Here is a 25,780-nt window from a genome sequence, read left to right on the forward strand (position 1 = left end):
TTCTAACTTGTTTTGTTTTGTTAGGTTAAAAAACATTTCCAACGCATTCCAATGGGTGAGATGCCAGATAATATTGAGGACTTCAATATTCGGGGCGTTTATATTGTATGGTCCGGGCTGTTCATACAGAAGAGTGTGACGAGAGTTTAGTAAGCGAGAAGCCCGGTGCATTGAGTACAGCCCGTTAGCTGACAACAGCGTCTCGAATTCTTCGCTATTATATAACGTGCGAGCAACCCTCAATAACACTAAAAACGCTTGCTGACTTTATTATAAAAGTTTATGCTCCTTTCTGGTTTCTGGTTAAAACCCAACCACTTGCAATTCACGGATGGCGTCACGTTTTCAAATACATCACATGGATTCGCCAATTACTACAAGACATTCAAAATATTGTCCGTCCGGTCATAAAAAATAACTCATACTTTCTGCACCCAGAAAATATTTTGATATCGATGATAACCGATACAGATCCATTCGTACGTTCAGATGGATACACGAAGATCTTAGCAGCCCGCAGAAAAGCTAATGGATGTGTTCGTCAAATGTTTGGTCCGAAAGAGGATAATTTTATAAATTTCGAGAGTGACAAATATTTTAATGTAATAGATTGGGATAGATTCGAACCGGCTGAACCACCATGCTTGCAATTCTTCGCGAAAGATCACCCCGAAGCATTACAATATTCCAATGAAATAATTGAATCACCAGGTATGCACAACGAAAACCATTAATTTTTCTTTGCTTTTCTTTTATCGGCATTTTCACTGATCTTCTTCATAGCATATCCTTGTCATTCCCAAAATACCGAGCGATTTGTTCATACAGTTCATGAATCTGCAATGGCGGTCACCGATGAACAACGCATGGGCCACATTTTATCTAAGCTCGAGAGCCGGCAGAAATACAGGAAGCTTGAATCCCGACAAAATTTTGTGGACTAAAATTTCCGTTACAAGACAAACAATTCACTAACTGTTTCGCGAGCGAGGAAAATAAATAAAACTTACTTTTTCTTGCATGGCTTTAGACTAAAAATAAATTGTTTATATTTCTGGTTCTACTAATTGAATCGAAATACTTTTTTCGCAAAAGATTTATGATTTTTTACGGTCTTCAATTAACTGACATTAGGTTGTTACATTAGGGTGGTAGAAACTAAGATATGGTGGGTAAGTACCACAACGAAACGCATGAGCTCAATTAACTTTCTTGAGAAAAACCTCCTCTTTGAGACAAAAAAATTGATGATGAGATATGATGATGAAGATATGAAGAAAAATGTAGTTGGGCGATATCTGGGGTTGCTAGAAAAAAAATTCTTTTTTAATGTTTTTCAAAAACACTTCATATGAGGGGAGGTACGGCCGACTTTTTTTTGGTGATACGCTCTACTGTACCTACATACATGCAGCCTTTAGATGAAGCCGAAAGTGCCGAACATTTAATACTGAAGAAATCACTAAAACTTTTTATTTCTGAAATTTATTACATACTTATCCTCTTGAACACTAAAATTCACATATGGAATTTTTTTAGCGCTTCGTAATTCATAATTTTCGACACAATGCTGTGTCTTTGAATGTGCGCCGGATTACTTAAGCATTTTGTGCGAATCGTAATATTTTTGCTGTGCCAAGTGCGCGCCGTCGCATATGTATGTACATACATAGTATGTATATGAATTCACATATGTATTTCAATTTTCATATGCCATCTTCCCGAGTGCCTGGTAATCAATCATTTCACTATGAAGGAATTTGATTTGCTTGAAGGAATTTAAATAATCAGGATTTATACTTATATACAATATATAAACAGCCTAATATATAAAATGCATACATACAATCATACATTTTCCCAATATTTGGTGCAATTTTTATAAAAACCCAAAAGAACAAATCTAATATGCATACAAATCAGGTACATAATATGAACACATCTATTATGTACGCAAGCTAATGCAAAAAGCAGGTGATAACAGGTCTGTTCATGAAGCAAATAGTTTGTAAAAATTATTACAAATTAATACGTTTTCGTGTTCATGCAAACTTTCATGTGTTCATTAAACTTACAAAGTGGCGGAAAGTGAGAGAGAAAAATGGCATTTTGTTTTCAGGGGAAGTTGCAAGTTTTTACTGAATAAATTTATACTTGTAAGAATTTGCAAGTGAGATAAACAGCTGGCTGCAAAGTAAAAATAAACACGAAATAAAATTTGCGTATTGCAATTGCTAATGGAATACTCTTCATGTGAAAGCGAAGATGAAATGGAACAGATTATTCCGGACAAAATGAAATCACGTGATTCCGAAGCTCGTTATTTCGCAATTTACTCACATTATTTATTAATTTTTTTTTAATTTAGTACGAGGTAGCTCAAGAGAAAAAATATTAATATTTCAGATTTTTCCTGTCAAGAATTTAATCAGCTGTTCGTACAACTTGCAAATTGGTACTGGTTTTGCGTTCATGTACTGTTTTTACATTTTTCTCCATGAGAGAGAATTATCGAAAATTAAGTTACTGGCAAGTTACTGGACACTTTTACATGAACAGACCTAATGAAAACTAAATTTTTTTATTCTTGCGTGTCACTTTCTCCCTCTCATTTCTATCCGGCAGCCATGATGGAAAGAATAATAAGATGGCGCCTATCGTGGTACCGTTACTTTGTTCTCAGCGTATTTGATAATGAGTTACGGCGTTTTAGCAACAGTATGGCGGCCGCCGTAGCCGAATGGGTTGGTGCGTGATACCATTCGGAATCCACAGAGAGAACATAGGTTCAAGTTTCGGTGAAACACCAAAATTAAGAAAAACATTTTTCTAATAGCAGTCGCCCCTCGGCAGGCAAGGCAAGCCTCCGAGTGTGTTTCTGCCCTGAAAAATCTCCTCATAAAAATATCTGCCGTTCTTAGTCGGCTTGAAACTGTAGGTCCCTCCATTTGTGGACCAACATCAACACGCTCACCACAAATAGGAGGAGGAGCTCGACCAAACACCCAAAACGGGTGTGCGTGCCAATTATATTCCTATATATGTATATGTATGGCCAGATTACAATTTTCGTAACTTAATTAAGGATTTTTGTTTGGTTTTTTAATCTCAGAGTCTTAATTCTTTCTTCATGACATTTTTCTAGCCTGTTCTGATTAAAAGTAATGTTTATAATTTTGTAAAATATACATTTTAGTTCAATAATTCACTCAGTTTTATTTAGCTTTACTTTTCTCAACGTCTGGTCGCATTGCCCGCGATTGCAGTTGTTGTTGGTGTTTTCCTGTTTTCAGCAGTCAAATCTCTCTCTCTCTGCTGCAGTGTTGCCTAGCTTTGGATATAGAAACGCACTCAAATGCCCATTTAAAGAAAATAAAATACGAAATTTCCATTGAACTGCTTAAAGAACTTTGTATGCGTGACAAATTGTCTTTAAATGTGCGTTTTTTTAAATAAATGTGTTATGATTGTGTACAGTTTAATTTATGAGCTTTTAGTTAAAAGAAACTCTTGTGTTAAGAGAACGACGTTTTTGCTATATTTCAGGTTATGGTATAAGGTACTCTTTTTGTAAAAATGTCGTCATCGTTTCTTCGGTATTTTCTGGTTTTTGTTGCTTATTTTTACTATGAATACACCTGTTAATGCCTTATGTCCCACTAAGGATTGAGGACCGGAAGAAAGGATTACACCTCTACGGTTTTAATTCGCATTCGGTAATTTAAACGCTTTTTAAAACGTGTAAAAAGGTTTTCAATGTTAAGAAAAGTTGAGAGAGGGACATTTAATATTCTAACATAACATTAAAAGGAGCAACAAATTAAATTTTCACTTTCAAAATATCAAATTTTATAAGAATCAACAAATTTGCATTAGCACAAAAATCTTCTCAGAGTGACCTTTTTCAACCATCTTTTGTTTAATAATACAGTTTTTTTAACTTATAGTTTCGGTAGCTTTAAATTAAAAACAAAAAGAAACAAACACCAAACTTAAAAATGTTCGCATTTTGGGTATAAAAAAACAGTAAATTTATTGCGAAAAGCAAATTGTTTGGCAACACTGCACAATTTAGCAAACGTGACGTCAAGCGCTCTCTGATGGGCGCAATCTTGTTTCTATCATTCTTGTCCGGCAGCCATATTAATGAATCTCCTACTGTAAAATTGTGGTCAGAGAACGTATATTACGTTCTCTATTGTGGTAAAGAAATTTCTGAGTTAAGGAACGGGCCAGGACTGAACTTTCTCTATGTACCAACGTTCTCTGGTGATTATAACAGCGCACAGAGGACCTTAATATAATGTTGAGACGCATCCATGCTCAGTGCAGAAAATGTTAATGATATACAGAAGTCTCTCGGGCTACGAATAGCGTGAGTTGTCAAAAAAGAATTCTAACCGCAAGGACTTTTTCACCTTGCCCAATTTGGTAGCGGGGAAGTTCTTAAAAGAGCTGATTACAGTGAATTCTCTCTAAGTACATGAGGTCTGCACTGTTTTTGGCTTCTGTATGAAATCAAATTGACTAATAGCTGACGGAATTTTGCAAGGCATTTGAATGAGCATTTCTATGTGCCTTTGACAAACGAAATTAGGTTAAATTTACAATTTTAAAATAACATATTGTACATAAATGTACATTCAAAGATACATATGTATATTAAAAACAAATATACATATATGTTAAACTTTACACAAATTTGATGAAGATATTTACTAATTTTTTGTGTTAAAACTAATAGGCGAGAATGCATAAAACCTAGAAGTGTTTTGGTATATGTGAAATTATCGATCTTGTCCAGAAAGTTTTTGTGCGTTCTTTGAATTTCACTCATTCATTTTCTAGTTATGGATGATTAGAACTACTTATGCTTCCAATGAACCGATTTCTAGAACGTTGAGAGAATTTAATTCGCTTTCAAATCATATTGGCGTAGAGTTTTCGTCAACAGAGAACCACTTACACCATATGAATTGTTGAACTAAATTCTTAATATTATCTTATATTCTTTCTCTGTAAATTATAAGAAATGTTATCTTTTCTTTGATTCATTACAAAGAAACAAGTAAATTATAAGTGTTATGTTGTAATTTATTTTTGATTGAATTATTTGGCATTAATCTGCTTTTCATAGTCTGTGAAAAATACTGTATTTTTAGACTATTAAATGAATAAATAAATATTCATATGTTTATACATTTTAAACTAATTTGCCTTCGACATACAATGTTTTTCATATTATATATAGTACGTCAAGAATGAGTTCGGATATTCAAAATAATATCAATTTTTCCATTTTAATAGAAAAAATAGCACTCTTTATTTATCTGTGAGTGCTATTTTGTACTGATATCAGAGAATGTTAATGAAATGAGAAGGTGCAAATGTTAAATGAGCTTTTTGCGAGTACCAAATTGAAGATTCGTTGGAGAGCATAGAGCCACTGAGATGCGCAACCGAAGATATTCCGCTCTGCAAATCCGGAGGATAAGCAATGCGAGGTTGATAACGCGTACTAGTTGCTCACCTTTACCGCATCGAAATCTATGAAGAACAAATTGAAAGAGGTTCAAAAATGCAGTAAATTATAGGATAGGAAGAAATCTGATCAACCAAATCACATTCACGGAAAGCCTTGAGAGTAGAGTTACAGCATTCACAGATCTTTCCTAAAATGTGGCAGGACACCTGGGACTGTAGCCTTCCAAAGCTAGTGGATATTTCCATAGCGTGTGTTAACTTAGGCCTTATTTTAGATAGTTGGAGACTAGTTAAGGTCGTCTTCGAACCAAAAGGTTATGAATCAACGAAGGATTTTAGACCAATCAGTCTTTCGTCCGTTTTTAAAAACTTTTGAATGGCTTTGGGATGTACACCTAAGAAGCTCATTGGAGAGTTTTGATATATCAACTGCACAACATGCATGCCTTAACGGCCAATCTACGGAGACAGCGCTTCACGAGGTAATTCCAATAATAGAGGGCTCTTTTCTCCCACGCAACTCTTAAAACTGTCTTTAATGACGCCTTTGATGTTATTGTTTGCTTTCTGATTCTCCTTTCTAAGAGCTCCCAGCCATGCTCAATTGGGTTCAGATCCGATGATTGAGGTGGAGTTTTAAGCTGCTTCCAGTAGTAAATAAGCCATTCTTGCACGAGATATGATGAGTGTTTTGGGTCATTATCATATTGGAACAAGAGCCCTTTTGCATCCAGTTCAAGTTTAACGGCACTATCATGCAAATTATTCTTCAAAATGTTTAAATACATATGTTTGCCCATTTCATCATCAATAAAAAACATTTTTTCTACTCTAGGTCCAACTACGCACCCCTAAATCATTGCATTTTCTCCTCCATGCTTATCGGCAGGAACAATATTTTTTTATTCAGTTCTGTATTGTCTTTCGTCAAACTTTTCGAGGGTTATCTGATCTGAAAACATTAAATTTCGACTCATTACAGAATATGACGATTCCCAAAAAGAATCTCATTTATACAATCAACTCCAATCTCGTTTTTCTGTTAATATCTGAAATGTAGGGCATGCGGCGTACCACTCTGAGACCACTCAAAGACTTTTGAATATTTCGGCATAGTATCGTGGAGACTATTTTTGGATTTTGCGCGACTGATGCTACTCTGTAACGTTTCTCACGTGAAGTCACTATTTTTCGCTTTTCGGCTTGGTGGTGATGAATTTTACAAATTTCTAGTGGCAAATCCGCACTTCGTTCCATTTAATAATTTTTAACTGAAACTAAATCGATGATAAAAACTAAGAAATGCCAATCTTATTTCGTTTTAAGTAATATTAGTAAAATCACAACCGATTTCATTACCTGAAAGTGTACGAATAAATGCTTTGCAGCATTTTGCTACGTCTGTCTGCTCTCCTTGGAACCCTTCAGTGTGAGTTGTAATAACGGGAGTTTTGTTTGCGGCAATTCATTGAGAATGTTCAATTATTACAGTGACCCAAAAGTAAGATATTGCCCCAGCAAATATTTTGCGCATAGCTAACATTTTTCACGTACTACGAAGGGTGTACTAATAAATTGTGTGACCACAGCATGTGCATACAATTTTATAGTACATTTTTCGTTTGTTTTCAAAAATTTGCTTTTCGAATTTTCCTCGTTTTTCTTTTTTGATTCGGTACCAATTCTTTTGTGTCCTATTCTTTTAAAGATTTATAATAAATTAACTACAAAATAACTTTGAAATCTTTTCAAAAAATTGTGGGCTCTATTGTTTTGAACACGCCGGTTTTCTCGAGTATGAGAAATACTGTCAGAAGATTGTGTAATGGCGATTTTATTGCAGATACAATTGAATAAACTCGATTCACCACCATCAACGTCCAGAACAGCCAATTTGGAGATGGCGCGTCGTTTTAATCCCCCGAAGTGCTTACGTTAGCTCGTCTGACCTCACCATTCGCATAGAAGCGGTACACCTTGCCTCGGCACCAGTCACGGCGAGATGTATTGGAATCACATATGAATATGAGGCAATCTTTCTGCAGAGCATTTGTCATCTTGCACCACTTATCCTGGTATGTCTATGTGTCCCCTATTCATCGTTTCCAAAAATGGTCCTTTAGATGTGCGGCGAGACGTCACTGTTTTCGCTGAAGGTGTGTCTTCTCCAAAAAGTTGTTGATAATCGGAGTTTACGGTGAGTTGGTTTTACTTAGAAGGTAGTCATTAAGAGTCAGCGGCTGCTTCTGGTTGGCATCGATGCGCAAGTGCGTCCGCGGCTGAGAATTCACAAATTTCCCCCTCTTAAAAAACAGCCAAGATATAGTATATTTATGGATAATTTTTAAATAAAAAGTTCAAGGGTTCAGGGAAAATAAAAATATAATTTTAAGTTTTATTCAACTACTAGCGTCCCGGTACGTGCTTCGCTACGTATAAAGTGAAATATTAAATCAAACTCATTTATAAAAACAAAAATATGTATTTAATTATTTGCTAGCTATTTAAAACTTAATCCAAAACATTTGGATAAACAATATTTTTTGTTTTTCCATTTTGAGCATGAATAAACAAACGGCTGGGAGTACCGACTCTGGAACAGGCAACATAAAGTTGGCCATGTGCAAAACATGATTCCGCCAAATTCACACCACAAACGTTAAGTGTTTGCCCTTGAACTTTTCGATGGACATCGCAAATGATAAACGCACAGGATATTGTAATCGTTTGAATTCAACTGGCATATCAGTTGGAATCATAGGGGTACGCGGTATTAAACAAACTTCTCCTTTTGATTTACCAGTTAAGATCGTAGCTTCAATTAAATTTGGCAATAAATTTTTCACTGCCAATCTGGTGCCATTACACAGTTTTGGTGGATTAATATTTCGCAATAATATAATCAAAGAACCCACTTTCAGATTCAAGCAATGCGGTGGCATACGAGTACCAGCTGGTTCTAATGAATTTAAAAATTCAGTTGGATAATTCATTGCCTCATCTTGATTCATAGCACTGTCAATTGATTTATATGTCGTGACTACACCTGGGAGTTTTGCTTGAATTTGAAAATTAATGGCATTGATATGAATGCTCTTCGGTGCTAAAATGGCGCGTTCTCTCAACCAATCATGATTTCTGTAATTCTGAAGAATATTTAGAAAAACATATTCAATCAATTCATCTATCGATTTTGTAATTGTACAAAAATTGTTCGGTACAGTGATCAATCCGTTGGTTCTGTCGATTTGTATTTTGCCATCACCAATTTGTAACAATTGTTTTGAAAACTCATGGGCAGCTGGATCATTTTGTAGGTGAATACGCATATTAATGTTCAGTGTCAATTTTTGTACATATCTCCAAAGAACTGATGACTTCAAACAGGCATTTATTTCATCAGCAGGAGTTGACCGAGGAATGACAGGCAATGTTTGTCGAAAATCCTCTGACAGTAATATCAAAGCACCACCAAAAAGCTGTTGGTTACCACGTAAATCTTGCATTGTTCGATTAAATGCTTCTAGTAATTTTTTATTCGCCATTGTACACTCATCCCATAAAATAATTGACGTTAATCGCATAACTTTTGCCATAGCAGAATTTCTTGAAACATTGCAAGTTGGAGTTTCAATCACCTGTACATTCAATGGCAATTTTAATGCAGAGTGTGCTGTCCGACCACCTTCTAATAATATAACAGCAATTCCCGAAGATGCAAGTGCCAATGCAATTTTCTGTCCCGATCGAATAGTGGCTAAAATCAGTGATATAACGAACGTTTTGCCTGTACCACCAGGTGCATCCAAGAAATATAACCCACTTGCATTATTGGAAATGGCTTGCATGATTGTGTCATATACATGTTTTTGCTGAATATTCATTTTGGTTATATTCGATTGTACAAATAAACGCAAATCATTAGAATTGAATTCCTGCTCACGTTGCAATTCGCGATCAAACAGATCATGCATGTCACGATTTGGTGCGGTCATACCCAATTGTACTAATGTTTTATTTGCAATCCGTAGACACATATCTTCAATTATTATCAAAGCTTCGTTGTACATTTCCAAAGTTATCAACAAATCAGGATTTCTTGCATGATAACGCATACGAATTAAAATATCTTCTGCAATATTATGTTTATATTTGTTCCATAATTCAAGTGGATTTGATTTCATACATGTTGATAATATTATATAACGGCAAACAGCATTCGTATTTATTGAGGATGAGCCGAAATAGATGCATCATGAAGTGTTGAATCCCAATGTGCATCATCCTCCAACAAATGCAAAAGTTGGAATGCTTCACGGTATGTTTCACACAAATGACCGTTGACTGTTCTCAATTCTTGAAATGATTTTGGGCCATTCACGTTAACTAATAACAATCTCAAATGAAAACACTCAACATTGTTTGGATGTACTGTATATATTCTGCCAATTGCATCTGTTTGGAAAATGCCAGAATGCCCATGAACTGCTGTTCCTTGTTTACGTCTTTGAAATTTTTTCGATGACACATTCCATGTGTAATACTGAGGCACTTCAGAATATAACAAAGTTATCGCAAATGTATCAGTTTCGCATAACTTGAAAAAAGCTGTTAACGTAGTTGCTGGTGGTTGCGCTGCTCTTTCCAATAAATTTGCTACATTAATATAAACATGTTGGCCATTCTCAAGATGTACAGCCAAGTGAACAACCACAGGATGTCTTTCGTGCATTGGAAACGACATAATCTTCCAGACAGCTTCATTGCTAGCGACCCATTTGATACTGAGTAATTTCATCATTTCTATTATCACCAGCAACACCGAAAATAGCCATATCGCTCCCTTTATTTACATACTTGCAAATATATTTAATGGAGTTGACAGAATTACAATATTCCACATTTATATGAGCGTTGAATATTTTCGATAATAATGGACAATACGGAACCACCCAACGATTATCAACTTCAACTTCCTGGTTATGCATTCTAATGGTTGCTGTTTTGCCATTATCATTAGGTGATCTACGTCGATACAACGGATATCCGTCATTTCCCGTTATTGTGTTTGAAGAAAATTGCCTTGGGTATCGTTTCGAACACTTTCCATCAATCATACATGGTGAATTCACATTTAGTTCACCGCACGGTCCATGTATCATGTTTTTAACGACAACTTGAAATAACTCAGGATCAGCAGTGTGATTAGAAATTTCAGCTGATATAAGGTTATCGATTTGATCCGGAGTTATTTTATGTACCAGCCAAATTAGTATATGTGCGTGCGGCAATCCCCTTTTCTGCCATTCGATGGAGTACATATGGCAACGCACCTCCCCAAATACATATAATTTCACAATTAAATCCATAAGTGCTTTACATTTTTGCCGAAAAGCACGCGCAGTAATGTCATGATGATCGGTTGTCGACTGTCCTGCAAATAAATTGTTTTTGATGTCATCCCACCAGAGAATGTTAATGCAATGAGAAGGAGCAAATGTTAAAAGAGCTTTTTTCGAGTTCTAATTTATAGATTCATAATAAGGTCATTTCAAATTCAACTTTCCTGAAGAGGTCGGAATTGCAGATATTTACCACGCGAGTGGAGGGTTTCTATATTTACTTACCACGCTTGGACAGTAATTCAGATATTTTCTGCGTTTACCATACTACTGAGGACGTTCATAAGATTTTTCGGCACACTACTAAGGAAATCGAAGCGAATAAATTTGCGATTAAGAAGGCCGCGCGGCAGTTAGTTTGTGGTGCAGAAGCTAAAGTCGGCGGAATTATTCGTTTTGTTTTTTGGCACGTATATAATTCAGGTTCGAGTCCTGAAGACATTTTTTTTTTCTTACACATTTTTTTTTTTTTTACAATTCAAACCAGGAAAGTTTGGTAAAATTTTTGAGTTTATTTTAATTAAAATTTCTTTAAAATACTGTTTTTTTTGTATTTTATAAATGGAAATTTCTTTTCGGTATAAAATAGTTCATACTGGATATGACCTAACTTTTATATAAATCAATCAAAACAGAAAATATGTACATATATCTATAATCTATTTCATCAAATCCAAATTATATTGATGAGAAAATATCATTCTAATATCCGTCCAGAAAGCCAAACGCGCATACACACATGCATATTCATATAATTACGCATACAAACTTTCAACTAACGCAGAATATGTGCATATAAAACTGCGAATCGAATAAATGAGTGATTTAGAGAAGATCATTAATGATTGTAGTTTAGCGCAATCGTGAAAGACGCGTCGCGTATGCAGTACATCGTCTCATATTTGACTCAGGTTCAAATCCTGTGCACAGTTTTTTGTTCAATATTTTTATTTCATTTTTTATATTTGGTTTAATTGAAATTGATTTAAAATAGTGTATTCAGGTTTTTCTAATACCAGTTATTTAGAAATTTATTTAGAAATTTATTTTCTATATAACATTATTGATTAGAATTGATTTATATGTAAAACAGCCATAAAGTCAATCATATGAATATGCATTCCTATATTGAATCTCTTCAGTCAAATCTGAACTACTTACATACACATATTGATGAGAAAATATTCTAATATCCATCCAGGAAGCCTAACGCGCATACTCACATATGTGTTTAAATATATGTACAAACTACCACCATTCTAACAAACCCAGAACACAAGCTTCTGCGCACACTTGACACATGGGATATGTATACCCTATGAGCAAAAAGAACCGGGAAGGTGATGTTGACTGCTTCCTTCGATTGCCAAGGCATAGTCCTCCATCGGGCCAGACAGTCAATAGAGAATATTATTTATTCGTTTTGAAACCTTAGAGAGATGCTGTGTGTTGCAAACCGCCGGAAATGTGAGCAAACAATTCTCAGATCTTGTATGATGATAACGCGCCATCGCACTGATCAAAGAGAATACAAATCGGCCTGCCGGGGGTGTTTGGAGGACTGGGCATACATGCATATGTACATATGTATGAAAGGAAGATGATGTTCTTGCGCTTGTGCATTATTGTTTTTCATATACAAATGTACATACCTACATATGTATGTAAATGCTGTCGAATACATAAACTATAAATTGACATACAATATAAAATAAGTGTTGATTTATCTTAAACCGTTTTTTTTTTCTTAATGCAAATACCTCCTATTGACATGTACATACATATTATGTATGTATATTGTCATATACCATCATTTATGTACATATAAAGTATACGTTCATTTATGAATGTATGTAATGAAAAACTTCATGAATTACTTTCAGAATGTATGTACGCATGTACGCATGTACAAAACCTTGGTTCACAACGCAGGCGCAGAAATAAACGCACTGTGTATTTATCCTCCCCATGTGACTCGGCATCAATTCTCGGCGCCAATTTTTTTTTTTTTTTTTTTTAATGTGTTTTTTTTTAATGTAATCGTAAAAATTTTTTAATAAATTTTATGTATCCGCTTATCATTTCAAAAGTAACAAAATGGTAAAAAAATAAGCAGTCGAAGAAATAAATGCACCGCCTATTTTTCCTCGCCACATGTTAGACTCGATTTCAATTCCCAGTGCAAACCTTTTTTTATTAATTTTTTTTTTTAAATTCGTTTTTTTTTTATGTAATTAAAAAAAATTATGTAATAAATTTTACGTATTCGCTTATTATTTAAAAATATACGAAAATATATTAGTAAAAATTTAATTAGTTTAATGTATTTATCCTCCCCACGTGACTCGCCATCAATTCTCGGTGGAATTTTTTTTTTCGTTTTTAATTTTTATTTTTTTAATGTAATCGTAAAAAAATTTGTAATAAATTTTATGTATCCGCTTATCATTTCAAAAGTAACAAAATGGTCAAAAAATAAACAGTCGAAGAAATAAACGCACCGCCTATTTTTCCTCGCCACATGTTAGACTCGAGTTCAATTCCCGGTGCAAACTTTTTTTTATAAATTTTATTTTTTAAAATCGTTTTTTTTTTTTAATGTAATTGAAAAAAAAAAATTATGTAATAAATTTTACGTATTCGCTTATTATTTCAAAAATACGAAAATAGTACAAATTTAATTGGTTTAATGTCGAGGTGAGAAATGTGTTGTGTGTTGAGGTGAAAGATGTGTGGTGTTTCTAATTTTTGTGTGGGCAAAAGTCAGTGAGGTGTCTATAAACTCGGTGTGCTAAATGACCTTATTACAAATCTTTCAGATCTCAATTGTACTAAAAAAAGCTTACAGTAACATTTGCACCTTCTCATTGCATTAACATTCTCTGATCCCACTGCGGATTACATGTAAATGTAATGAACAGATCCGGTCGACCGTATTTTCGTACATAACACATTGCGTCTTGTGCATATTCGTTCGTATTCCGTGGGCTACCAATATACGAAGATGGCAATATAGTTAAACGTCCGATGTCATTAATATTAGCATCATTCGCTATGGCATCTTGTAAATGCATATATTGTTCAGATCTTAATTTTGCTTGGTTGAAACGAATAAAATTAAGACGTGCTGTTTCTATTTTGGCATACATATCAACGATGTACTGATGATATAGTTTACGACATCTCAAGATATAATTTTGTTCTTGTGGGCGAACCATCAATCGATAAGAATAAAAATTCATGGCACAAACTTTTTAGGTAGGGTTATGTCGATAAAAAATTTTGGCGTTGAAAAAAAAATTCTTGAAATTTTTTTCTTTTTTTTTTGCCTAAAATTGATGTTACTATTGTTTATAACAATTTAACAAATAACGATATCAAAAAAATCCTATGTCAGACGAGAGACACTATTACAGAGAATATATAATTAAATTTTTAAGCTGATTAATTTATCAGAACTCGAGATATCGTGTACACCGTATAGAAAAGCGGACCTGCGCTTGCAGAAGTGTCACAGCGGCCATTTTGAATATTTTGACTTAAAATTTTTTTTTCAAAAACTTAAATATGTAATAAAGATAAGAGTTTAAATAGATTTTATGTACGAGCAATATTTTGTTAGAAATAAAATCCGGAAAATAAGCCTGTTTTTTCCCTTGTCACAGTAGACTTCCCCCTTAAGAAATTTCTACAGATGATGAAATGTCAACACACTGAAAATATTATTTACCTGTTCGTGGATCAATCACTGGTATATTGATATGGTAGCCATCGTCACCTTTCCAAAGCAATATTGGGTATTCTAATGCGTCGTAACTACGAGGACGTTCCGAAACACGTTGCAATTGCTCATTTCTACGATGAAGTATAATATCACGCGATTGAAACTGATCACCACGAATTACAATTGCAACCTCATCATACTCTCCAAAAGGTGCCCTTATTACGATTTTGTTATTATCAGATGGCATACGATCGAGAGCAATTTTGAACAATTGAACTAATGCGTTATGCTGATGGAAAAACCTTTGTAGCTCACAAATAATTTCTCGTCTTGTATTCAAAGCAATTGCACAACGTTGATCCAACTCTCGATTTTCATCACCAATAAAATAAATTTGCAAAAATTGATAATCAGCGTCGGCGTATGGCAATAATGAACCAGCTTGATGACAAATTTGGACCTGAATCTGCAACATGTATGCAATTTTAGGTATATGTTGCATAATAGTTTTTAACCCTAGAACACACACCCGGGTACAAATGTATCCACTTCAACTTTGAAGTGTTGTAACTTTTGAACCGCTATACCTCTATACCGCTTACTTCGGATATAGGAAGAATATTTAGTTTTGAGTTCAAATTCCAAATTTGAACCAGATCGGACCATTGGTTCAGGAGCCTTCCAAACACATTATATACGTAAACACACACCCGGTATACGTTTGTACCCCAATAGTAAAAATCCTCATAATAATCAAAAAAAAAACATTTTTTATATAATTTTTTTATTTGAAAAATTAAAAATATTCATTTCACACATTATATTATTGACTTTTATTATAAAAATTATAAAAATGCATCTTATATCTAAGGAAAATCATGGCAAATAGAGCAATTTGTTGATGTGACCGAATGTTCAAGACACATTGGCTTCTTACATTTGGCGCACAGCTTTCTGGTTTTTCTACGGCGTTTTTCCTCTTGTGCGTAACATAAATAGCAAGATCCGGGCACAGGTTTTGGCGTGCCCGCTGCGGCAGATGTTGATGCTGCTGTTGACACCATTGATTCCAGCGGTCGGTTGAAATATGCTTCAATAGCAATTTTAGTCGAAAAATTTCGCGTCACTTGACGATTTATGGCTCTGGCTTCAATAATGGGCATACACAATGCTTCAGCCAAGCTGCGCAGGATCTGCTTACGCTTGTTGTTTGTTCTCCAAGGCAACATAGTGTTATTCAAATCGTAGACAATGTAGGCTGCAAGAGCTGTAATGCCCAACATGTTGAAGAACATCGCTAGTGGCCATCGTTTTGTTTGTCTTTGTGTTGGATATTCCGCAAACATTTGGTCCATTCGATCAACACCACCTTTGGTACGATTATAATATTCAATTATTTCAGGTTTCCCACTGTCAGCTATTTCAGCATCATTATGCATGGTCGAAAGCAAAATTACTGCTTTATTTTTTTTTGGGAACATAAGAGCACATTGTCACATTATTTTTGAAGCCAAATGTCGTTGAACCAATTGTCCTGTTTTTGTTCTGCTTCATTTCTTGAGGAATATATGATTTGTTTTTGCGCAAAGTTCCAACGATCGTGAGTTTCCAGGTGAGAAGCAGTTCTGCAACTGGCAAGGTCGTAAAAAAATTGTCCATTGTAATGTTTCGGTCACTTCCTTGGTATTTGGCAGACAAATCCTTCACCACTCGTTCGCCTTGGTTCGTTTCCCTACCAGTTTCTGTTTGGCCAGTATATATTTGTCCATGCAGTGGATATGCATTTGTGGCATCGCAAATCCACCAAACCTTGACACCATATTTAGCAGGTTTTGACGGTATGTACTGCGTAAACCGTGTGCGTCCACGGTAAGGAAATAATTGTTCATCAATCGTCAAGCATGAGCTGGGCTTGTAATGTGCAGCAAGATTATTGTTCATCATCGTCCACAACTCACTGATCGGTGCTGCTTTATCAGTTAGTAAGCGTGTTGCACGAGTGTTTTTATCGTCAAATCTTAGGAACCGCAATATCGAACAGAAACGGTTGACTCCCATTGTGGCGCGATATAAAGGATAGTTTTTGACGCTCCATAAATCTCGAACATGTTCTCCATTGCTATGGTTCGCACCAGTCATAAAAAGTATGCCAAAAAATGCATACAGCTATGTTATTGACACAGGCGTCCATGACTTAGGAGTTGTGTTTGGATGCGCATTGTTGTAAGCATTATAAGTTTCTTTTGCTAACTTATTTGTGTGGCGCATAATTATATCAGCCATTTCAACGTTAATGAAACATTTGAATGTTTGCTCTATTGACAACATTTCAGTGCATCTAGCTGGTCCAGAACGTTCTCTTATAATATTTTGTCTGAGTACCTGACGACTTACATTTGGTTCTTTCATCCACTCAGTACCATCACGTGCAACAAATTTTTCGCCACTAGCAGGTAATTCATTATTTTCTTCTACTTCTTCTTCTTCATCGTCTTCTTCATCATCCTCATAGTCCGTATAATCAGGTAATACTTCTGCGGCACTTTGCGAAACTTCAGCATCGTCATCAGCAATTTCAATGTCATTGAATTGAATTTCTTCTTCATCTTCTGAGTCAAAGTCATAGGGAGCGTCATCGTCAAAAATTTCATCAAATAAAGATTGCATATATGATTCTCGCTGTTCCTCAGTTAGCCTGCAAAAAAATTAGTATATGTTTACATTGTTGCTTATTTTACATTTTTTACCTTCTATATGCTGCACTTGATAAATATTCGTTTCTTCTTGAAGTCATTTCGTATGCAGTTATTTGTAGTTTCAGTTATATTTATTTTCACTTCTTACACTTTTGAGCACCAATACAATAAGGAAAATATCAACAGGCAGCATTTATTACAACACCTCTTGTGAAAACAACCCTTGCAGCTGCATATAAAATACAAAAACCAGTTATACCAGTGTATTTGCTACCTACGTACCCATACCTTGCGCGACCTTTTCGCACATATCTTTTGAACCAGGTAGAATATTTCAATGAAATAAAAACCAAAATGTGTATTCGTTGTTACTCTACAAGTATGTTATTATAAATTATATTATTTTGTTTTGCATTTATCAGGACAACAACAAAAACAAAAATCCACTGTTGCATGTCCTGACTTTATTTGCCCATATCGCTGGAACCAGTAGGAATATTCGAATGAAACAAAAGACAAAATACTTGTTATATATTAAAATATACATTTCAAAACAAAAAAAAATCATAGAAATCGGTTGAATAAGCATTAAAAAAACCGCAAAATAAGGTCCCGGGTACAAACGTATCCCGGGTGTGTGTTTACGTGGTATTTTCTGGGTGTGTGTTCTAGGGTTAAAACTATAGAATACTTTTATGATTCAGATTGATTGGGACAATCCTGTTTAAGTATTTACCTTAAACGTCGGCATAAAATTATCTCTAATAATGTTAGTAGCACCAAAAGAAGTCATTTGAAATGCCGAATTGTATTGTTAAATATGACTCAAAAAGTGCTTCGAATTTTCAGAAGTCCTTAAAATTAATGAAGACAATGGTTCGGGTGGAGTTTCTAATGGTGGCAATCTCACTTTGCCATTAGAACAACACATGCCGGGCGTTTCACCTGGAAATTTAGCCGCATCACAATGTGGACATATTGCGTCCATTATTCCAATATATCCGTACATACTGTAATTAATTTGACTTTTGTAATTAAAAGCAGGACGCATAATTTCAGGTACAACAGATCTATTTCGTGCATTACCTTCACGCTGCGATGCATTAGCTTGTGCTCGCCTTACAAGTCAAGCCTTACAAGTCAAGCCTTACAAGTTAATTAAATATGTATATACCTTTAATGTATTAATAAAAATATATTTTTTATTCGTATCAAAAGTGTACATTGAGTTATATTCTACACAGCGGTTGTATCCCGACTGTCGATTTATTAAATAATAGATCTATTTATAATGACTTCATAACAATGAATGTGATACGTTATCAAGGATTAACTTATCGCCTCATTGTTATTTCTGTTTACTACTTACTTTCTATGGAATGTGATACGTTATCATGGATACAGTGAGTGTATACTATTAACCCCCCTCCTCATTAAAAATGTATCGCCCTCGATTCACAATCTTTGTAATCTTAAAAGTTCTGCTTCATAACTTTTTTGTATTCTTTCGGTTACTCTTGTTCTTGCCATTTCGTTCCTGATCTTGATTATTTTTAGTGTTAGGAATACTAATCCTATACAAGTGGTAGTTAATATAGTAATTATTAATGTATATTTTACAGGATGCGGTTCAATACGTATAAATATTGTAGATAATTCTTCTATATTATTAAATATGTATATTGATACTGACTCTAACAATTCTAATACCGTTAGTTTTTCTTCATGTTGTTCATGTATAAGTCTAGATAGGATCTTGGCTTGATTTTTGTAAATTATATTATCTATTGTTATTTTTTTCGTTAAATTGAATAAGTTTTATACCTTCTATTTCATTTCCTTCTACTATATGTTTTCCCGTTACTAGAATATTTCCTTTTTCAAATATCTGTATCGGTACATTATTTTCCTTTATAAATTTACACTCAGCATTTCTTTTATCCAATATTTGAGTAATGCAAGAATATTCTGAATTTTGTTCACATATTATTTGAGAGACTAATTTTTTATTCTAATAAACTTAGTTTTACATTTTGCGATTCTTTTGTCCATTAATATTTTTCATTTATATGAAGATAGAGTAGGTATTTCATATCCTGTACATTTTTATCTACTATTTGGTATTTAGACATCAGAATTATGTTATTTTCATATTGAATATATATCTGAATATTCTAAAATATTTATTGTAGTTACATCTGTTTTTTCGTGACGTATAATACTTCTTACATCGTTTAGGTTTAGTGAGTTAGACAAAAAATTATAATTTTTTTTGCTAAATTAATTAATATTATTTAGTTCAGTATAAACTTGTGTTATTACTGCAATTTCAGATAGTTCTTTTATATTATATTAAGTTTCTCTAATGTTTTATCAAATTGATTATTTATTATTCTCTGTTTGTTATTGTTTTCCAATAGTTGATTAATTCGAGTTTGTACTTCTATCAAATCGTTATGGTCTGGCGTTCCTATCATTCATTTTAATCCTGTGCCTAAAAAATCTAATCATCTTTTATTAATTCTAGTTATAATTTGGCTTTTAAGGGTTTAAATTTTGTGCATTAATATCTTTATTTCAAGATTCTGTACTTAATTATATCCGTTCATATCCGTTCTTTATTATGTTCTCATATGGTTCTAGTATTCGAGTTATATTTGATATGTGGTGTAAATAATCGTATTTAGTAAATATATATGTTGGATCCAATGATTCAATTAATACATAATCCTTGTTTTCTAAATTAGTTATGTTATATGTAATTGATGCATGTATTTTTATTATTAAAAATATGATTGTTAATTTTTTCATTTTTAAGTTATTCGTATATTATCTTTATGTACTATTTTATTCCTAATTGTCGTAATAGTTCTTCCATTGTCAGTTTTCACAATATTTTTACGAAATTTATGCTTTGATTTATCCCTACTTAGTGTATATGACGTCTTCTTCTTGGTAAGTGATGTCTTTAAAGTTTCCTTGTTGGAAATTGAAAATTTTGTCCTGTTTAATTTTTAATTTTTCCTTATATCAGGATACCCCTGTTTATTAAAAAACACGTCCTCGGGTTTATATCCTGTGGTTGAATGTATAGTTTTATTATATTGATTTACAGCTTCAAATATTATATCTTCTTCTTTTGATTTGTGTTGTTTTGCAAATGAATTTGTTATTTCTGCGATGGTGCTATGCAACCGTTCTACTTGACCATTAGTTGTCGAGTGATATGATGGTGTAGTTATATGTGTTATTTGTAGTCTTTCTAATAGCATTTTCTTTTGAATAGTGGCCATTTACACAGGGAAACATTTGAAAGGGAAGCATTTTATTCGGCGGTGAAGGACACCCGCGGAAGAGGGAAGGAAATTTGTCTCCTGTCCTGGCGACACGCTCTGCTCTTCTTATTCGCATTTCCAATCTTAAAGCAATTTCTGACAGTTGCTTCATTTGTTTTCTTCTTTTGTGGGAGAAAGTTCCGAGTTATGTGTTGGTTTTCAATCAAACGGAAGATAACAACGATGACAAACATCCGAACGCTCTTTGGGAAAGGCACGATTATTTTTGCTAGTAATAAGGTATATTTTAAAATAGTTATGGGACTTGTTTATGTTGAATTCTAATTTTTACCCGCATTTCTAAATACTCAAGTTAATTTTAAGTTAATTAATATATTTATGTATGAAGCATTAAATAAAAAAAACTACAAATCATTTATTATCTACCAGTTTGCATTCTTCATTGATATATGTATTTAAGAAACTGTTGACGAACGTTTTCCGCTTTACATGTTAGCGGATTGTAGAATATATTCGAACCAGAAGATGTTAAAGTAGTAAACATCAAAATGTTTCCGAAAACAATTTCGCCCGTGTGACCGCGAATGAGACTTGAAAAGAGAATTTCCAGTGTCTCCCTTCCAGATATCTCCGTGTGTAAATCCCGTGATACTAATATAGTGCCCATTTACACACGGAACATTTGGAAGGGAAACATTTTGTTTGGGGGTGAAGGACGGCTGCGGAAGAGAGAAGGGAATTTGTCTCCTGTACTGGCGACACGCTCTGCTCTTCTTATTTGTATTTCCAATCTTAAAGCAATTTTTGACAGTTGCTTCATTTGTGTTCTTCTTTTGTGGGAGAAAGTTCTGAATTATGTGTTGGTTTTCAACCAAACGGAAGATAACAACGATGACAAACATCCGAACGCTGTTTGGGATATGCACGAATATTTTTGCTAGTAAAGTAGGTATAATTTGAAAAACTTATGAGGCATGTTTAAGTTGAATTGTCATTTTCCCCCCATTTCTAGATACTCAAGTTGATTTTAAGTTAATTATTTGTATATGAAGTATTTTTAGTTAAATTTTTTTTATTCAAGTACAACAATTTATAAATATCACTACATATTATAAAACAAAGTCGCTTTTTCTGTCCCTATGTCCCCTTATACGCTTAAATCTTTAAAACTACGCAACGGATTTTGATGAGGTTTTTTTTTTAAAGATATATTGATTGAAGAGGAGGGTTTATATCTATATAATGTGAAGAAATATATAAAGGGGGCGTGGCAATTGGTCAAAATGTGGCAAAAAAACATAAATTTTTTATTTTCACGGCCATAAATCATAAACGAATCAATCAATTAAAATGAAACTTTCTTGAAGTTTAACTTTGAAATATTTACTTTCGTTCTGCATCAAAAAAAAATCATTGATTTATTTGTTATTTAACCAAAATTGTTTAAACAAAAGCAGCTTTTTTTCCAAAAAAAAGCTGTTTGTGTGTTTGTTCGCTGTCAACCGAATGAAGCAACAGGCGTTAAGCGATAATCTCACCACACCTCATTAATGTTGAATTACATCGTATGGTGACGTATGTATGTATGTATTTACGAATCGCTCGCATTATTTCATTTCGGACGTATGTACATATGTATCTATGTATGTACTGAATTCCATGTAATTATATGTACATACAATTTTACAGCGAAATAAAACGCTATTTTCACGTTCTATATTAGTAAATCGCACATAATTAAAATACAGTTTTTGAATAGTTTTTATTGATTCGGAGCGCGTTTAGTTTGCTATCGATTCCATACAATAACATTTTTTGTCATTTACTTTTTACGACAACTAATAGCTTATTTTCGAAGCGATTTCAACAAATAGGTACAACATTAATCCTTATCCAATTAAATACCTTAAATACTTTCTTAACAGAACACGCATTTTTATAATAAAGTTCAATGATTTTCAAGCGTTGTTCGCTTGTAAGACGATTCATGGTTAAATTATAGACCAAACTGAAGAGGTTTAACAGTGAGACAAACACGAAACGTGCGTCAGCTGTTTAAACCAACTGTTTAAAAAGATAATAGCTAAAAAATCACCCGTTACATACATATATACATTAATCTATTCATATAAAATGAATCTATGTGTGTACCTATGAGTTCCTACTTTATTTGGTATTGGTGTTTTTCAAAAGGTATTTTATTTGGGCGGGGCCGCCGTAGCCAAATGGGTTGGTGCGTGACTACCATTCGGAATTCACAGAGAGAACGTAGGTTCGAATCTCGGTGAAACACCAAATTAAGAAAAACATTTTTCTAATAGCGGTCGCCCCTCGGCAGGCAATGGCAAGCCTCCGAGTGTATTTCTGCCATGAAAAAGCTCCTCATAAAAATATCTGCCGTTCGGAGTCGACTTGAAACTGTAGGTCCCACCATTTGTGGAACAACAACAAGACGCACACCGCAAATAAGAGGAGCAGCGCGGCCAAACACTCAAAGAGGGTGTACGCGCCAATTATATATATATATATATACATGTGCTCGGTTATGTATTTCTTCTACAATACTAGTACGTCTATCAGTGTCTGATATATCTTCGACCAGTGAGTTTCTTATAATGAATTTTACGGCGGGAAATTCTTCTAAGATCGGTTTTTCTATTAAGAATAATATTTCCGCTGTCGTGAAGATTGCATTTACTTTGTTTAGTTGTATGACCTCTTTTAGATTATGGTTTAGCATTTCAATTGTTGTGAAGTAAATGCTGTGTCGTAAGTTATCAAATATTTGTTTAGTATGTATCTGTATCGGGTTATTTCCTCCTCGTTCGATTATTATTTGATTACTAAAATGGTTTATTGATTTATTTATTCTTTTTATTTGCTCATAGGGAGAACAGTATTGCGAATGTATCGAATCATTTGTCAATGGATAATTGATTAATTTGTTGATGACTTAGAGCGTCAGCTACCACATTTTGGGTTTGTAAATTATCTTAGCTCCATATTCTTCTATTAAATTTTTCCATCTTTTGAGTTTATTATTTGGATTTTTCTCTGATATAGAAAATATTAGAGATTGGTGATCAGTATATATTGTTAAATCATCTATTCCATATAAATCATTTCTTAATTTTTGTAGTGCCCATACGATAGCTAACAATTATTTTTCATTCGTAGAGTATTTTTGCTCTGTTTCGCTTAATGTTCGTGATATAAAATATATTGGTTTTTTACTTTGGGACAGGACTGCTCCTATTGCAAAATTGCTTGCATTCGTAGTTAAGTCGAATGGTTTATTCAAATCTGGTTGAAATAATTCTACCTATTCTTGTTGAGTTTCGTTTACTACTTCAATCACTTTAAGAGCGTTTTCTTCTAATTTGATTGCTGTTTTTTCACTTTTATTTTTATTAACAGTTCCGTTTTCTCCTCTAAGAAATATCGTTAAGGACTTTGTGATTTGAGAGTAATTTCTAATAAATTTCCTTTAATAACCTGCTAATCCTAAAAAAGGTCGAAGTTCTTTCAAATTTGTAGGATTAGGGTAATTTCTTATAGTTTCAATTTTTGAAGCGTCCACTGTTAATCTTTCATGTTTTATTATATGCCCTAAATATTCTAAAATATGAGTACATCATTAATATAAACATATGCGAATTTTCCTATAGGATATCGTCAACGCATCGTTGGAATACTGTAGGTGCATTTTTTAATCCGAATGGCATTCTTAAAAATTCATATTTTACTCCATTTAGCCTTTCCTAAATTTTGAATTGTCATATTTACATAAGGAATTGGGTATCTATCAGTTATCGTTTCATTATTTAATTTTTAAAAATTTATTACCATTCCTCTTTTTGGTCTTCCTAATTCATCTTGTCCTTTCTTGGGTACCGTCCATATGGGTGAATTATAACGACTCTTACTTGGTTGTATAATTTTTTCTTTTAACATTTTATCAATTTCTTTATTTATAAAATCATTATCTGGGTATGGATAAGGATATTGTTTGGTCCAAATAGGATCTCCTGTTCTTGTCCTAATTGTAGCTTCAATCATTGTAGTGAATGGAAGTACTGGATTAGTTTCTTCGTTAATTTTCATTATTTCTTCAATTTCTCTTTATATTTTAAGTTGTCGATTGTATAATTAATTTGGTTCATTGATTTCTTTGATTTATCAAAATATGTTAATTTATATTCAGAGAAATCTATTCTAGCTTTCATTGTTCTTAAGGACTCCTTTCCTAAACTCATATCAAACTCTTTTAATCCTTTTATTTCATAGAATAAGAATTCATATCTTAGCAATAAAATCTTTTTTGCACTTTTATTTGATTCGAACCATTCAGAGTTCTACTTTCAAACGGTTTAACAAAAAATCTTTTTCCTTCTCTAATTTCTATATTTATATAATTTTGTGTTGCACCTGTGTCTATTAAAACATTGTATTTCATTTTATTCAAAATAATTTGAAGACTCGACAAGTTATTTATTCTTCTAAAAAAGTTCCCTTTAATTCATATTCTTTATCATCTAAGTTTACCTCTAATAAGTCCTGGTCATTATTGTCCGTCACCTGATTTATCCTTTGAATTTTATTAGGATTGAAGTTCCTCGATGAATGTTGATGATCCCTCTTGGTTGGTTCTCCTCTCTGGAAATTCATTGGTTGTAGTTTTGCTCTTTGTCGATCAAAATTATTTCTATAATTTCGGTGTTGATTATAGGTATTTCTTTGGGGATTGTTGTAGTTACTGTGATTAGTATTTTCATATCTGTAATTCCTATAAGATCTATTCATATCCATTGGTTCTGGTGGACCGCCTCCTACATTTCTTCTGGCGTATTGGACTGTTGGTTTATATGTATTGTATTCTCTTCTTTCTACACTTTGTTTATATATTGGTGTTTCTTTTCATTATTTTGTTTTTGATATTCGATGTCTGCGGCAGTAGAGGTAGAGGGTATGTTGGGTGAATTTGTCTCGTAATCCCTTTTTGAAGCATATTCTCGCAATTTCTTTAGTATTTTCCTGAAGACCTTCATAGCTATTTGGATAATCTATCTCACACTTATATTAGTTAAAGCTTGATTCATTAGTTGACTAATTCTGCTGTGAAATTCGGGTAAGGGTGTTTTTCCTTGTCTGCATTTTTTCGTTTCTTCCACTATGCTA

At 33.6% G+C, this 25,780-nt stretch overlaps 1 protein-coding gene across 1 annotated transcript; it reads right to left on the reverse strand.

Annotated features, from left to right (window-relative positions):
* Positions 1-8,129: 8,129 nt before the first annotated feature.
* LOC129250448 (uncharacterized) lies at positions 8,130-18,294 on the reverse strand. The gene is made up of 3 exons (XM_054890069.1): positions 18,217-18,294; positions 14,617-15,076; positions 8,130-9,616 (listed from the first exon to the last, which is right to left on the reverse strand). The coding sequence occupies exons 1-3, from the start codon at positions 18,292-18,294 to the stop codon at positions 8,130-8,132; spliced, it is 2,025 nt and encodes a 674-aa protein (XP_054746044.1).
* Between the last annotated feature and the right edge of the window lie 7,486 nt (positions 18,295-25,780).

The sequence above is a fragment of the Anastrepha obliqua genome, chromosome 6 (genome assembly GCF_027943255.1).
Source record: "Anastrepha obliqua isolate idAnaObli1 chromosome 6, idAnaObli1_1.0, whole genome shotgun sequence".
Classification (NCBI taxonomy): domain Eukaryota; kingdom Metazoa; phylum Arthropoda; class Insecta; order Diptera; family Tephritidae; genus Anastrepha; species Anastrepha obliqua.